This window comes from Numenius arquata, chromosome 12, assembly GCF_964106895.1.
Source record: "Numenius arquata chromosome 12, bNumArq3.hap1.1, whole genome shotgun sequence".
Lineage (NCBI taxonomy): Eukaryota > Metazoa > Chordata > Aves > Charadriiformes > Scolopacidae > Numenius > Numenius arquata.
Genome location: NC_133587.1, coordinates 40,139,062 through 40,156,481, shown reverse-complemented (window position 1 = coordinate 40,156,481; position 17,420 = coordinate 40,139,062). Strand labels below are relative to the sequence as shown.

The following is a 17,420-nucleotide window of genomic DNA, read 5'->3' as shown; positions in this document are numbered from 1 at the left end:
ATGGAAAACGTCATCTCCCTGAGCCTCCAGCAGAGGAGGAGTGCAGGAGGCAGCAAAGCACCAGCTTCTCTGAGGCTCCAGTGTAACACCCCTAAATCTAAATGACCATTCAGCCTTTTCCTTCTGACTTTCAATATTCTGTTTCTCCACCAAATGCTCAAAAGGATGTTTCACTGGAAAGTTTTCAACCATCCCTACAAATCGCCAAGTTCAGAGAGTTTTTTAAAGGGATTGAGTGCAGCTTAAGTGAGCTCACGATAGGGATTTCAGCTGGTTTAAGAAAAGACTTTCAAAAATCGATTTCACTGAAAGCAGCACATGCCTTTTTGCTCTTTTTTTTTTTTTTTTGTGTAGATGAGATCTGATATTTGACCATGGCTAAACAAGACAGTGTTACTGACAGGCTGCTGCTCTTTGAACACAACCCCTCTGCCTCCTTTGGCTCCCCTCACTCCCACCATAGTGATGCTCAGGAGTGAACTGGCTCTGACTGAACTGGCTGTTTACCAGCCCCCTTGCACAAACCTTTTCTTTGCCCCAAAACTGTTAATCCTGCCACTTGAATCATGTTGTCTCAGCCCCAAGGAGAAAGCTGTCCCATGCGTAAAACCCTCATGGGCCAAAGAAGCATCTACCCTGACTGTGGCTCTATATCACATTTAAGATAACACGGAGCAGCAGTGTGTTTATGGGCCCAGTACGCAGCTTAGACACAGGATGTAGCAGGTTATGGTGAAAAATGGATTTTTAAAGGTGCTTTTGTGCAGCCCTTTGTGCCCAGCACCATTTCTGCTGGAGCTGAACAGAGTACGCACAGGGTATAACATGTTTGTTGGAAAACTCAAGACTTCAGATGCTTCAAGGGTTTTTGAAGAAAACTGTTCCCTTGGGCTCAAATGGAACACAATAAAAAATAATGGACTATGGACAATAAAGAAAAAATGGATTAGGTTCTACCTGCATAGAAACCATATTGGAATGGCAGCCTATCCCCCAGAAAGCCCGGTGGGTAATACAGCTATCGAGATTGCATCCGATCTAAATTTCCAGTTGTAAAATAAAGACAACAAAGGAAGGTACTGGTTGTACCCCATGTATCTGATCCAGGCAATGTCTGTGCCTATGACAACCCTGATAGTTTGGGTTTTTTTAACTTCAAGCATCTGAGATTCTTCTGTCTAACCTTGGCAGTCCCCAGTTTTATCTACTAGACACCACCACACAATGGTTTACAAACAGCTTTTCTGCATGATTATAAGAACAATAACATGAATAACAGGAAACTGTCCAAACAAAAACATAACCCTTACCCTGCTCAGACTTTGCTCCTCTGAGGTGCCTTCATCTGCTTGCTCTCAGCAACGCTGCAGATAAGATTAGAACTGCTGCTAAAACCTCCCAGTTTCCATTCTGCTCATTCTTTTTCCTTCCTTAAAAAGGCAACTTATCTGCAGTTTTAGAAATGCTTTGTAGTGGAAGGCAAAGTCACTGTCTATTAACAAGGAAGGGTGATCCTCTGGAGAGACTCGCCTTGAAGTCCCTGATTTTGAGTATCAAATCATGACCCTGCACTCTTCCTCTGCTTTTTGACCGCCTACACTCACCAAAGCAAACGAGAAGGAAGCTGTAGTGATAGAGCCCGCCAGAGGACACAACACTAACCAGGGGCAATCCTCTCTATACCTAAACCCAAAGCAGCCCGGTGAAGTTAAAAGCTCAAGAAAGAAACTCAAACCAAGCAACCACTCTGAAAACTCAGGAATGGAAGGTTTCAGAGGGCCAACAGAAGAGGAAGGCATGGGAAAATGGATGTCCTTGGGATTATGGCTTGGGACTGGGCAGGCATGTCTCTTATTGACTTCCAGGTTCAAGTGCATTCAGTTGAATGCAGTCCCGAGGTGGCATTCTGACCCTCCCAAAAGCTTGCGCCACAACCACTGGCACAGCTTCACATCCTCCCAGGACCGCGTGGGACACAGCCCACCCAAGCACCCTTGGTAGGTCAACCTGGCACCAAGCTGGGTGTATGGGGGCAAAGCCAGCCCTGCCAGAGCTTGCTTTTTCAGAGCAGCAAGGACAAGCTCTGCCTCAACTGCCTTGTCTCCCTTCCTGCTATCCCAATGACAAATAAAGGAATATTTCTCTGGGGAAAGGTGTGCACACATGGAGGCGTTATAGAGCATACGTGTGGGTGTGAGTTGGTAGGCAATATTACTCCATCTTCACTTTGCACTGAGGACACTGCCAGGGCACAGCAAGCTCCTCTTCTTGCAGTGGCACCGCCTCTATCTCCAGCAGCATGGAAACGTTGCTTGTGCCCAGTTAGCAAAGTGTATCTTCAGTGCTGTAAACTCACACCCACGCAGATACACTCCCAGTCCGTACCCAACACCCAGCCCAAAGGTTTTGATCTCGTTACAGGGCTCTTATTGCATCTCAGTATATATAAAAAAGTTCCAGTTGCGCCAGCTCTCCGTGCCACTGCCCCAGCAACAGAGGCAATGGATTCGATCACTGCTTCTCCAAGCAGACCTCAAGATCCCTGGAGCCACAGCACAAGGACCCCCTTCCATTTACTTCAGAGGACCAGGTGTGCTCAGGACTGTTACTGGAGCTGCTCTCAGACCCCATAATTTGGAAACTGCTGGCTCAGAGCATCAGAAAGCAAGATCTGAAACTCAGCCTTCTCGGCTCACGCCCTTGTTTGTTTTACAGCAAGACATTATCTGGGACAGATAATGGATGACAGAGCTCAAGAGAGCAGGTATTCTTAGGAAGCAAATGTTCACTAGGGCCTCTGCATTTGTTGTTGTTATCGTGGGTTATTGCATCGGTACCTAAACATCCCAGCTGAGCTCAGGACGCTGCCATGCTGGGCATGCAAACACACAGTAAGGGACAGGCTCTAATCCAAAGCCTTTTATAGTTAGAGAGAGAAGGAGAAACAAAATGTGTGGGGAAGGATGAAAGAGAAATGAATAAAGTGAAAGAAAGAGAATGAATAAGGTGCCCAAGGTCATGTGAGAAGAGTGTGGCAGTCAGGGTTACAAACCAAATCTATTTTGCCCTGCTTCCTTATTCCTCCTACCGAAGACCTTATCACTGCTTGTGGGAGGGAGGGTCATTTGGAAGACCCACCCTTCATTTCATTAATTGTGATTGTTACCAAAAAAAATGTGTAAATAACACAGACGGCGTGTTCTACATTTCAACATGCCATAAAATATATTCCACATTATTCATTTATCTCCTGGCTTTACGAGACTGTGATGATTAGTGACAGAGAAATATGTCAGAAAAATACCAAATGAGAAGAAAAAACAGATCTCAAGAGATATAAACAGATACAAACTCTTCCTGATCCCATTTTGACTGCACAATTTGGCTCCTGGGTGTTGCTGGCACAGAATGGTTTCCCCTTTGTCCATACAACAGTAAACATCATATCTGGATGTTTTACAATGGGGCAGATCCTGAGTTTCCAAGATAAGGATGAGAACAAGCTTTCCTTCCCAGAGAGACCTCCTGCCAGCCCTCAGACCTCCATATCTCCGTAGTTCCCTCGTGAGGCTTAAATGCCAGCTTTTCCAGGGGCTGCAGGCAGAAGAGAGGTGTCCTGGTAGAGCTCAGACCCACAGGCCAAGCACACCACACCACATCGCACCGCAGATGCTCAAGCCATGTCTCACACCGAGCATCAGGTCTCGGGCAGCTGAGTAACCTGAACTCTTGCCCTGGGGAAGAAACAAGGCAGGCAGGGCTGCTGAGCCCAGCGCAGCCCACCCCACAGCAATTTTAAGTGGTAGCTCATGAACTTGGGAAATGTGGCCATTCCTGACTCGGCAGATTCCTCCCAGCTGTCTCCAGCATCACTCGGTGTGTTTCAGGAGGTGTGAAGGATCTGGTCTCATTGCTCCAAGCCCAACCTCCACACCACAAACACAATGGTTCACCTCTGCCCACAGTGTCCTGTGCCTGTGATGAAGCAAACTTTACTTACAGATCTGTGACTCTGGAGACCTCAGCATCTTCTTTGACTCCTGCCATATGGTTTTGCAGTCCTCCTGGAGCTTATAAAACCGCTCCTTTCTCCAAGAGCCTGACTTCACTTTTAGCAGCTGGCTGCCTTTCAGGAGGAACTTCAGATCCTTGTCATCTTTCAGGCCTGCAGAGAAACAGTAGTGGGAACGTTGTTAAGAGTCAACTCAAGAAATGATGCACATAGGGTTTTCCCTCCCACAAGACAGTAATCTCAGACACAGACAGACCACTGCAGTGCACAAAAGAGGCTGGAGCCTTGTAGATTTCTTAGATTGAGTCCAAAGATTTTTGTACTACAATTCTCAGGTGGTTTAGAAACATAAAATGTCTTCTTCCCAGCAAATATAGTCTAATGTTAGGATGCAAAAACAACAACAAAACCAGCAACATAACAGTAAAAGCAGAGAAAAGAAAGTTGTATAACTTGTAATTGGAGTATTGTCAGGAACTTTCAAGTGATTTCAAATCTATTCTGCAGCAAATTTCCTTTGTGGAAACAGGAATACACAAAGATATCTCTCTTCCATCTCTGGCAAAAACTCCCCTCCTATCCACACAGGAATTTTGAAGATCAGTGTCACGAAGCCTAGGACTTACGCAGATAAGTTTGGCGACAGGCAGCATCACGTCAATAAGGTAGCAATAAGGTAGCAACCATGCTCTCCTCATTGCCCAGCTAGTATCCGAGAGGACCTTTGTCTTTCTTACCCTACGAGGCCACCGCAATGCCAAGTAATAATAACCAGATCTCCTGGTTCCAGGAATTTCAGATTTCACATCTTTGGCTAGATTCAGGAAGGCACTTAGACATCTAGAGAGGCAACAGGCAGACTTTGAAAACATAGATTTGGCATTCTACATGGTTTTGAGTGTCTCAGCAGTGTATTGACTTCCACATACCTAAATACTTTAGAGAATCTGTCCCTCAAACCAACCATTAATTACAGAACTGGAGCGTGTGGGCTGGGGAGGGTGAGAGCATGAAACATGAGAAACACATCCTGGGCTTTCTGTAATAAGCACCTTGCATCTCTCTGACACTGCATGAGAAGCTGGTTCAAAGCTGGTGAAACAGCATGTAACTCTGTAGTACTGACCAAGCACATCCCAACTCAATGGCATTTTTGCTAACCTTGTCTTGACAACGCAGACGAGATTGTCACTGACAACCACTTGGCCACTTGCAGCCACCTGGCACTCACATCACGGGAAATTTCCCAGTGCTACGTAAACATAACGCAGGGTCATACAAAGCAGAAATCCAAGTTAACTGATTTATGCAATAACATTTATATTGCAGTGTGGCATTCCCCTGTGACACTGGGCTTGTTCTTCTCTGGAAGACACAGATGCCTCGAACTGTTGTTTTTTGAACAGGGCAAGGCAATAAACTACCGAGCATCACATCAGGCCTTCTTGAGAAACAAAACCAGCATGAGATCCAAGTGGCCACATCCCCAGACTCCTGACAATTCATAGGGGAAACTGAAGCGCCAGGTGCTGCAGACCACCAAGGTGGGTCACGGTGGCAGCAGCAAAAAGCAGCACCATGAGTTTATAACTGGGATACACCGGGGGCCTAAAGAGAGCATTTTGGGTTGCCAAAGAAAGCCTGACATCTCCATCAGAGATAAATATTAGGGGCGTCCAGCATCCACTCAGTGAGCCGCTCGCACCACTTTACTGGTTTTGCAGATGCCAAGGAGCATGACCAGAACCTGAACCTGGCTGAGGCAGCCAGAGTTGAAAGCGCCACGGTGGGAGCTGGGATCCTGAAAAGGTGTCTGTGGCCTCTCTCTTTCCTCTACGTTCAATTAGCTATCTCATTAATTAAGTGTCTTCCAATGCTACAGCATCCCCTGGGCCTTGTGGCTGATGTCTGGTCTGGAGGTTACCAAGAGCAGAATCTGAATGCTTCCTCCTCTGGAAACCTCAGAAAGAAACTCATGGAGAGAAGAAAAAAAGCCACCTCCTGCAAAGTGCAGAAGGGTGAAGGATTGACCCCAGCTATGGGATCTGGGACACCCTCCTGGGTTTACTGAGGTTCAAGCGTACCCAAGGGCTGACAAGGGGCCAGACCATCCAGAGGAAGGACAGGCACAACAGCTTCACAGGTCCTTGGTCTCCTGAGTTGTGCTGTTGAGGCATTCTCTCCAAGGCACAGGTCTTCCAAGCGCAAAGAAGATACTACAGACTTTGGCCTCACTAACATCGCTGTGGTATCCCTCAAGGTTCTCAGTGAGGAAAAAAACCCTCTTCTTTCTCTCTGTTCACAACATTTCTGTTCTGGCTCCCATACTCACACCCTCTGCTTCTTCAGATCCCAACCATGAGAGGCATCATTACAAGGAGAAGGTCATGCCACCTAGGATGACATGAAAACAGGAAAACCATCAATTCCTTTGGGTACCTACGTGCATAAGTGTGTAATGAGAAATCCCTGTTAACTGGGGCATGTTTCGTTACAAACATTGCATGCACCATGCGTAACGTGTCCTTCCACCTGGACATCCCAAAGAACTGCACCAATGTAATACAGGCAAATCTGGATGGGCACAGGCAGTGGTCAAGGGCAGATTAGTCTCCTCCAGGCTTGATCCACACAGGTCAGACACAAGCTGAAGCTTCATCCTGCTCCAGCACAGCCTGGTCAGTGCATTAGTGTGAGTCAAAACTCCTCTTCCTCTTCAGAGGACCCAACTATGGGTTGGGAGCAGCCCTCCCACCCATCCTTGGCCACTGTGCCCAAGGACCAGGCCAGGTTAAATGACCCAGCAAAAGCAGCTACTGCACTTTGCAAGAGCAGGAGGGAAAGATAAAGAGGAACAGTGCATGGTGAACACATGGCAAAGATCAAAGATGGCAGGGAGTGTGAGTCAGAGGGCAGCGAGAGAAGCCAGGCAGGGGATGGAGACAAGCTTGCCTCTAGGAGATGGTAGGCTTAGCCAGGAAAGGGCGAGAGGGCTAATCATGGGTGTCTAACAGCTTCATCACTCCTTTGATGTGGGAGGCCTTTCAGATAGAGCAGTCACCCAGAGCTGACCTCTGCCAGAGGTGACCTCAAGTACTGACAGAACCACCCAACGGTGGGCACAGAGAAAGAAGGGGCATCCCCTTAACCGGGTGGGCATAGCCTGTTTCAAACCTGTTCTGCAACTGTCTGGCTGCAGCTCAAGCTCATACAGCTGCACTGGCCAGGAAAGAGGGCCAGTGTTCTGGTCCCTGCCTCCTATGCCCAGTCCAAGCACTGCCACAGGCTCTTTAAATGACCCTGGGTGAGTCACTTAGCTTCTCTATTCCTATCTACAAAGCATCAGCATTTTGTTAGGCCAGAGATGGAACAGAAGACTCTCTGATCTGCTGATCAGAAACCACAACTGCACCCCCTGACGTGCCAGTGGGACATTATTTTCAGTTGGTCACTTGAACTGTTTTCCTGGAAAAGGCACCATTTCCCAGCAGAAACGTCAGTTCAGGTTTTATGCCTGAACCAGCTCCTGAGGATTTCTGCCTAACCAGCCCGTGGAGCTGAGGAGGTTTGCTCTCCACAGCTCTATCTCACAGCAATGGAAACTTGTATGAAAGAAACCAGAGCCATCATACACATACAACATTTAAACATTCAACAACACTGCGCAGCAGGACAAGGATATTGGTTTTAAACAATTTAGCAACAGTGGGGATGAGAAGCACAATCACCATACTGAAACATGCCTAAAATCACTGCCTAAAGCACATGGCAGGACTGTGTCCTGCTTAGCATCCTCTGCGAAATACCAAATACACACTTGGCTTGCGAAGCTGCAGCGTGCGTTTCAAGGGTCAGGCCCCCCCCCCTTCGCAAAATATCCATCACACGCTTTCTAAACAGAATATATTTAGTGCACAGTAATGTTCAGAGCAAAACTCATGTTTGACAAAGGTAGGAGCACCCCAAGCAAAGCACACACAGCACTGCAATAACCATGAAGTTAATATACTGCACTACGAAGCTTTAGACACTAAGACATCAAAAATGTTAACCTTTGTATTATCCATCTCAGGTTTATAGCAAGCAGGAACCACAATAAAAAAAATAGCTGTCACGGCAGAAGCCAGGCTCTGAGCTCACTAAGGACACAGTTAGGATGATGTCTATAGAAGACAGTGACAATCCATATATCTGCATTGCTCACTCACAAATCTGCTGATCTGATATAAACACGTTAATTACAACGGCTATAAAACAAGCCTGCTCCTGCCTGCTCTCCCTCTGGTTTAAGACCAGACATAACTCAGGTTCATCAGTTTAAAGGACAGAAAGCCTTTCTGATAAAATCTAAAGAACTCAGGTGGGTAAATGGCAATTTTCTATTCCCACCTGCCCTCTGTCGCCACAGAAATTAAGGGACTCGCATCCACTTGGGCTGTGTCTCCAGAGAGCAGGAACCAGCAATGAGTTCATAGCCACACACAGAAGTTATGAAACTCCCTGGGTTTCCTGTTTCTTTTCATCTGGTTAACGCAGACCTCTGAGTGGTTCCTTGGGCTCTTACAGCAACTGGCATTACACCACTGAGAAGTCCTAAAATCAGGCAGGAAAAGCGCACTGCCTTCCCCAAACATCCTCAGCCAGTGGCAGTTCGGAAAGCCCAGCAAGAGATTTGAAAACCGACCCTTTGCCAAAGAGGTCCTCCTTTCTTTGATGCCTCAAATGAAGCGGTTTACACATCTGGCGGGTGGTTACAGGCAAAGGAAAGGAAAAGAAACCTCGGGAGTTTAAAAATAACCTTGGAGTTGCCTTTAGGGTGGAGCACTGTCTCTGCACAGGGAAAAGAGGCAGAAACGAAGCGGCTGCCAGCGTGTGGAAGTGCCCAGGGTCTGGCCAACTTGTCCCTTACCCAGCCTGGTGCCGTTCAACGCGGCCACTCTACGGCTCTGCTCCCGTAGGATGTTTTCCTGGGACACGGTGCGCTTGGGCTGCCTTCGGATGCACTGCATGATCCAGCCTGGGGCTCGGGGAGAGGCGTCGAACGTCGGGAAGGACGGGGGGCCACGCCGGCCCTGGGGGGATCCCTGCTCATCCAGGAGCCTCCGGCGTCCGCGCTGTCAAACGGGGCTCCGAGGAGGGATCGGAGGCAGCGGGAGAGCGCAGGCAGAGGAAGGCAGGGGAGGGCAGAGTCCGGCTGGGGGTGGGACGGTGGGAAGGCTCTCCTCCTTGCTTTGCTCACCAGCTTCGCAACACTGGAGGCAAAATTACACCGAGGCGCCTGCCGGCAGCTGCCCAGGTAGAAGGAACGAGTTTTCCTACAGTCACATGCCAGTAGGGGTTTATGCATCATTTCCAGGGGCTGGAGGACTCTCAAATATTGTCAGTGGCTCCTAATCAGCGCCTCGGGCTTTGTCAGCTCAGCCAGCCCACAAACGCCTGGATCAGAGAGAGCTTGGCTCCACCCTTTCTCTTCCTTGCAGGGCTGCTCCGCAGTGAAAAGGAAGTTAAAGCACCTTTTTGCCAGGGCAAACGTAGCCCAAAAGGAGCTCGGAAACTGTGTTTTAATGCTTTTTTTTTTTTTTCCACTTAGAGAAGAGCATTTTCCTAATGCTCTGGAGACTGTCTTCTCTGCCACCGATTTCCTGCGTGACTTGGGTGAGTCACTTACCCTGTGTTTCTACATAGCTCTGGGTTTATTCTTGTAGTTCAAATTTATCCTGCAGTCTGGTACCGGGATAAGCCCCCATCAGTGGTTAAACAAGTCACTGATTACACAGAATCAGAGAATAATTCAGGTTGGAAGGGACCTCCGCAGATCTCTAGTTCAACAACCCACTCAAAGTCAGGTCACCTTCAAAGGTAGACCAGGTTGCTCATGGCATCATCCATGTGAGTTTTGGAGATCTCTAATGACAGAGACTCCCCAGCCAATCTAGATCCTTCTTCAAGAGCTTAGATGTTCTCAAAGTGAAGAATTTGTTCCTTGTGACCAGTACAAATTTCCTTTGCTGAAACTCATGGCCACTGCCCATCGTCCTGGCAGTGGCTGGGACTAAAATCCACCTCTTCCCTAGCCGTGATCCCTCCTGCAGTGAAATACAGCAGCTGTACTTATTAAGCTGTTCCATCCTAGGTGAGTTTACAGACCTTGTTACAGACTAGGTTTCTTGTCCTCGCCTTTGCTAGCTGCTGCCCGGCCAGGCAAGCCAAGGGTGAAGATGCTGCAGGGACATGGAGTCATGCCCCAGAAACTTGACAGCAAACCATATGTCACTGTTTCTTCTGGAGACCTCATCCGAGGCTCTCCATCACCAGCCCCCTGTCATATTCAACACAGGTTTTAGAAATATATTCTCTATATATTTCTATATATATTCTTCCCCGCGTTTTGAAGGAAGCCCTACCAACACCACAGATAAGCACAAAGGACTGGGTTATTTGACCAGCACGAGGACAGGATCAGAGTCATTAATCGCTGCCATATGCCACATTTAAGAAACTCCCCAGGGACAAGGCAGAGCCATTGCTTGGCCTTGAACAGCAGTACAACTAATAACACCTTATTTACCCATAGCAGCTACAAATCACAGACAACGAAGGCGAATAAAGGTATTTTTCTGGATGGGGCATTGCTGAACACGTTAGCCGGGCAGTCAGAAGGTGTTTGACGAAACACCTTGAGCCTTTTCTGAGCCCCCTGCACATGCAGGGACTGGATGTCGGAGCCATAATCTCTGTAGTGCTCCCCTGAGAGCTGGGAGCTTTGCTTTTACCCAGGCTGGGAGGTGGGCACCATGATGTAATGGCTAGAGGATATTTATTAGCTAGCAGACTCTCAGCATTTCCCATATTTCACATTGTCCTAGAGATGACTGATGTAATTAAAGGAGTGGGGAAGAGAGTGGTCTCCCATACTCACTTTAGCAAAACAATTTGCTTCTACGCACAAGCTCTTCTGTCCAGCAGCAGCCAGAGTCCCATAAGGATAGATCTGGGAGCACACAGAGCCCCTCTACTTCATTTTCTCATTAATTCCTAATAAGCAGTGTCAGTGACCGCTGCTTGGAGCTTTCCAGGCCCCCAGAGAAAGTTTTACTGTACTTATCCCTGAAGTTTGCACACACACAAAACACAAGATTGGCGTTCACCAAATTTAGATACTTTTCCAGAACAGCAATGCGCAAGTTTTGCTGTTGTGAGGTGAGGGCTTCAGAGATGTCAGGCAGTTAAAATCAGTTTGGTTTTAAAACAAAGATGAGATCATTGGGCCAAAAATGTCCTGTTTTAGGAAACAACAGATCTGGATGTGTTCTGGTCTCAAGGTCATTTAAAGACAATGTCACATCTCATAGACATCTCAGGAGGCTGACGGATAAGTGTGACACTGTGGGTTACTTGGCATCACTAATTGATGTTACATGATGCTGCATCACTCTCCAGCGCTGAAGGAAGTGATTCCTGCAAATGTTTTAGGGACAAATTCTCCAACCCTTATTCACTGCAGGTAACAGCTGACTGGGTCCGAAGCCTGCAAACACTCAAGCATGCAATTTTACCCATATGACCAATGCCACTGAAATCAATGGCACTAGTCACATGAGTGAAGTTATTCATGTCCCCATGCCCAGGATCGGGGCTGTGCTAATCATCCTATTGATTCCAGCTGGATTCGTCACGGAGCAAATGGTAATCGATGTGAATGAGGATGTCAGAACATGGTCCCAAAGTCAGCAAAGTGCTTTAATAGCCAGGAAACAGGCACTTGAGATAGAAAGGCTCTAGAGTCTGGTAGGAAGTGGGCTATGTGAGAAAACTATTAATGCACGGGCTGCTCTTCAGACAATTTTCCAAAATGAATTAATCTCCATTACATCCTTATGGGAAGGAGCTAAGGAAACACTTACCACTTCACAGAGGAAGAAGCAGGCTGGTTTTGAGCCCTTTGGGGCTGGACCTGTTCTCCCATCACCACCACATTTGGGCAACACCAAAAGTGGTGTAATCCTAATGCTGATCATAGTCTCTTTACACCACACTGGCACAAATGACATGACAGAAGTCAGCTGCTGATTTGCCCAGACTTGCAGTAATTTGGGACTGGAATGAAAATACCTGTGTTGGTCATGACGTTACCACTTCCCCATTGCATCATGCACATGATGTAAATTACTCTGTTATGACAAGTAACGCCTATGGCAGTTACTTAACACATAACATGGTGTTTTAAGAACAGATTTTCCCACTAAAGAGGCTACAGGTTGTGCTTTGCTCTGCGTTTGTTACCAAGAAGAAAAAATAGATTTATTTTACATGATGCCATTCTCTGAAGAAACACTGTTATTTCACCTTCCCTCCCAGTGAAATTCAATAGAATTATTTTAATAAGATTAACAGCACATCAAAGTATCACTGCTCGTTAATGAACTACAATGTCTGTCCCTACATATTCCTAGGCCTCAGCAAGCATGAGACCATGCAATCCAGGTGAACACGGAATCAATGAGAGTTTGGAAAAGCTGCGGTTCAGCTGGTCTGTAGTAACATGACAACCTTCCGTCACTTTTTTAGGGTGATGGAGCACTCAAAAACTGAGGTTCCTGATGGTAAATAAAGTTTGAGGATTACTTTTGCACACCAAGTACAAGGAGTATGGTCTGTGCGGCAGCTGCTTGGAAATAAGCACAACCAGCTGCAGCACTGGGCAGCGGCTGCCATTCGGGAAAGCAGAAAACCTGTCAAGTGACAAGGATTTAGTTGGTTTCCCCAGTGCTTTTGCAACTCGTTGATGTTACTTGTGAAGTGTCTCTGCAGAGTCCCCTTTTGTCATCTGCCATCACCCCATCCCACCTGGCTTGTATCAGCTCTTTAGCAGCCATGTGCCTGGGATCAGCGTGGTCCCAGAAGAAGTTGTCTTCCAGCTGAGACCCTGCTGGAGGACAGGACAGCAAAGCTCCTTCCACAACTGCAGGGTCCCACCTGCCCTGCCTGTCCCTCTGGAGTCCATTTTTCATTTCATTCATGCCCTCTCACATTCCACCCCTAGACACCCCACTCTTTCCTCCTTCCTTGCTAACTCCAGGACACCACTCGATGCTCTCAGCTTTATTCTCCCCAGTCACACCTCACATCCTATGAGGACCAGGCCTTGCTGTTGATGCAGCAAGTTTTCAAGAACAGCCAGTTTCTCACCACCAAAAAAAAAATGCGAATGACTCCTCTACACCAGTGCTCCCCTTCTTGCTCCCTCTGGTGCAGTAGGGACCATGGAGTGGTTGCTGGGACCATAAGCATCGGTGCATCTCTGGCCAAAGATGCAGCTGCTTGTTGACAGTGGGAGCATCTTCAGTGCATGTGGTATGTACCAAGTTCCACCTTGTGGTGACACTGAGAATGGGCTTCTCCACAAAGCCGGTGGCAGCATCAGCAAACCTCCTTCTCTTCCTTATATTGGCTTTTCTTGCCCACTCTAGTTCCCTTTCAGGATGCTTTAGAGGTCCTGCTGAGCTGGAGCAAGATGACTTTAAAGTCTCACATAGGAGAAGTTCTCCCCGGGAGTTCTATTGAGTCTGTTCTTCAAATCACTGCCTAAAAGCTTCCTCCACCAGCATGCTGGCAGATTTGGGGTACACTGAGATCAGTGATGTCACCCTGCCCAATATTTCTCAGCCTCACTTTCTCTTTGGATGTCTCACCTTGTCTGCAAGGTCCGTGGGAGGAGAACAGTCCCTTCTCCAGCTCTGCTCTGATCAGTCCATGCAGCCTAGCCATCTTTCCCCAAAGTAGGGCTGGCTATATGCAGACTGGCCACGGGGAAGGACTGCAGACCCTGCCATCACCCAGATCATGCTATGTGCGAGCTTTCTATGGATCAAAACCATGCCAGGGAGTGTACTGGCAGTTAAACGGTGCAGAGCCCTGGCCCCGGTTTGTATAGACGAAGCCAGGCTGCCTGCTCAGACATTTCACAGATGGTACAAATTGTGACCTTTATTTGTGAATATCTTCATAAATCTTTCTGCGAGTCTGGGTCACTCAACAGGCACTTAGATCCATGCACAGCATATCAAAAGCTACTGCTGTCTCCCTGCGCTCTTGATGAAATCCAGGTAAAATGCCTAACTAAAGTTCATTGCACTCAGTAACTCGAAAGACTTAAGGTTTGGTTCAGTCCTTCCACTGGTTCCTCCATCATGGTGCACATAGAGATTTGGCTTCAGAGTGAGAGGCACTAAAACAAACACTGGCTTGCAGTAAATTACAGCTTCTCCAGTAGCTGGTGTGAAAAGAGTGGGAAGAAAGTAATTGAAAAAGGAGGATATCAATTTGATGGATAGGACCAGCAGCAACAGCCAGGAGCACTCATGCAGCTTAGTTGCCCAACTGCTAAGTCATTGTCCTGGTTTGAGGTTTCTGGGCACATGCTGATGAGGATGTTCTCCTCATAAAATCAAGGTCAATCGTAGGTGGGTCCCAGCTTCATTTTTTTAAGGCCACTTAACAGCTTTTTTCACATTTTCTTCAGGAGCTGAAATTTCTTCTGCAGACGAAGTGCAGATCATTCTGATCATTCTGTAGCAGGGCAAAATTTCTGCAATAATTAAATTGCACAATTGAATTACGCAAAACTAGGGGGAAAATCCTTTTTTCCGCCTCAGTGATCTATCTGGAATTTCAGCACTGTAACTTTAGCCAAAACCAGCCATCGAGACTTGTTGTATGGTGTCTCAACACAGGGCTTTAAAAGGTACCCCCGTAAGGGGCAGCCCGAGGTGTGAGAATTTCCCCACACACATTGGCTAAACTGGGTCATTTAAGGTGTGGAAGTATCTTGGTTTAGAAGAACTGTGGTAAAATCTTCTCTACCTGCATAAAGAAAAAGAGAAACCTCTGTGTTTGAACCAGGGTCTGCAGCCTTCCATTCTGGTGGGCTTGACAGAGTAAGGACTGAGACCCTCCACCCACGGGTAAGGACCCAGGAGACTCACGGGCTGGGGGTTGGTCTCGCAGTATTTAGATATCTACACTGCACTGAACAACACACAACAATTCACCTGTCTAGGTCCCTATAAGCTTAACATTTCTTGCAGACACCTACATTTAGCCAGCTCAATCCAACCCTGGATGATCAAATCACCAAATACTTGTCTACAGCTTTCCTTCATAAATACCTGTTTATATATTTTGATTTCCCTGTAAGGGAAACTATACTTTGCTCCCAAATCATCGACACCTTTGACTCCCAGAACTGCCCATCCAGTCAGCTGAGTTTCCGGATCTTGTACAAAGCATCTCTTCCCCACACATCTCCCTCTTGTTTTTCCCCTGTAGTTGGCTGTATCCTTTCATTTCTGCTACCTGCAGCAGTTTTCCAAGCGACTACATTTTCTTCTTCCTCCTCTTTCATTTCCTCATTAAAATCTATTTTTCCCCAAGGAACTTCTTGCCCTGACTCATCTGCTTTTGGGTGTGATGTTGGGGCTTTGCACACCAGCAACCATCTCAAAACCAACTGCAGGCTTTAGTTTTACTGAAGATATGGCTCAAATTGGAAATTTAGCAGCTTCCGTATCAAAATAAAAAAGAGGCCCCAAATGAATTTTACTCGTCCTGTCCAAAAAAAGGGACAAGTTGCATGTTTAATGCACTGAAAGCGCCAGTATTGCAAATGCACTACTAGAAATGCTACGGCTCCAAAAACTCCCACATAATGCATCAGGCACAACCTGCATTAGGTGGGGTGTGCTGGGAATATTTTGTTTGTAGGGAAGGAGATCAAAGTCACCGGCTGATTCAGAGCAGATCCCAGCTGATCCCAAGTAGCATTATCTCCACCCTCGGAGGCTGGAGCCCAGAAGGAGCCTCCTCAGTACTTCCAGCTAAGAAGGGCAGGTGGAGATGATTCATTTGGCAATTTAAATCTAGGAGAAGTTAATTCTTGGGACTGCCTGGCAGAACAAACAAGGAAATGTCCTGTTTTGTATGATTTTACTAACCCTTCCCTGTTGATTCTCACCCTTGGCTGCAGCAGAGGGCATTCCCATAACAGGGCTGTGGCATTCCCTACACAATGTACGCAGTGTCTTTGATGAAAAAGTCAGTGTATAAGAATAAGGCATAGTACAAATTAGCTATTCTATAATGTGTACGAGCACAAGGGCTCCCAGTTCAGAAACAAACCAACCTAATGAGGCAAGAGAGAGATTATTAATAGCCCACAGAGTCTAGCAGATTCATTGCCGACTAAATGTAGATGACTTTTTACAAAATAAGCAACAAGAAGCTCATCCAGCGGAATGAAACACATTCAAAATAAAACAGCAGCTATTCCAGCTCTGCAAACAAGGGAGCGTGTTCAGTTTTCTCCTCTGGCCTCAGATCTCCATCCGAATGCAGAGTAAACAAAACTCTACAAACTTTTCAGAAACTCTCATCTACAGTAACACCAGCTTCTGCTACCAGAAGGTATCTCAGGTGTCTCCTGCTGTTTGTCAGATACTTTACTGAGACTAAACCATGTGCCTGTGGTTAATTCTGACAGTTGATACAGCTGTTCTGTCTGTATTGGGAAAAAAAGCTAGAAATTGAAAGAAAGAATCTGAGTTTCAACATACAGCCATAGACAAAACATATCTGTAAACCATAATATCTGAGAAATTTCTGACAAACTACATATCACAAGTCTGATCCTGCTAACAAACCAACACGTGAGCAACTTTGCTTGTCTAAGTAGTCTGGCATTCAGAGTGACTTTGGCACTTGTGTGTGTTATGTGTTAAGGAATTTCAGTAAATTATTTTTTTTTTTAAAAGCTAGGCTCGTTCGACACTTTTGTGTTTTTCTGCCTGAGACAAGAAAATAGATTAACAAACAGCCACTGAATTCTTCTTGATTCCTAACCTCAGAAGACTAAATAATATTCACTGAAAAATGACCCACAGGCCAGAATAGGAAATATTTTAATAGTTCCAGATGTATTTCTTAGCTTTCCTTCCCCAGTGGTTGTACAATGAATGAGATAGCTACAAAAAGTATAACATTAACCTCTGTTTCACCTTCCTGTCAGATTTCTAGCATCTGGGAAAAAAAAGGAGGGAAGATTTCTTGAGCCTGAGGGAATCTTTTCTCATTTCTCCTGGTAATGCTAAATTGATTATGTTTATGGTCGATCACTTATTGCTTTATTAGGTGTTTTTTTATATAGCTCATCTACAGTAAGAAAGCACCTATCTCATGAAATAAAAATAAGCACTGTAGACTTTTCGCATTTCTCTGGGATCACAATATCCCATTTCAATCTGTAGCTATCACAGTCCTGAGTTGTTTCTTCTCATCAGAGTAAGTAAAATACAATGACGAGGTAACAAATCAATATATTAAAGTCAGACCAGGGAATAAGAACTATTTCATT

The 17,420-nt window shown here is 46.3% G+C and overlaps 1 protein-coding gene across 2 annotated transcripts in view; it reads right to left on the bottom strand.

The window, feature by feature from the left end:
• PLCD1 (phospholipase C delta 1) overlaps positions 1-17,420 on the bottom strand; it is a 53,634-nt gene that overhangs the window by 35,437 nt on the left and 777 nt on the right. Inside the window, exons 1-2 of one of the 2 annotated variants that reach the window (XM_074156929.1) lie at positions 8,922-9,021; positions 4,001-4,165 (exon numbers count right to left, since the gene is read on the bottom strand). In XM_074156929.1, coding sequence (XP_074013030.1) covers positions 4,001-4,165; positions 8,922-9,021 — 265 coding nt within the window. Of the gene's footprint in view, positions 1-4,000; positions 4,166-8,921; positions 9,022-17,420 lie in introns of those variants that run through there. The other variant, XM_074156930.1, reaches the window with a different exon arrangement.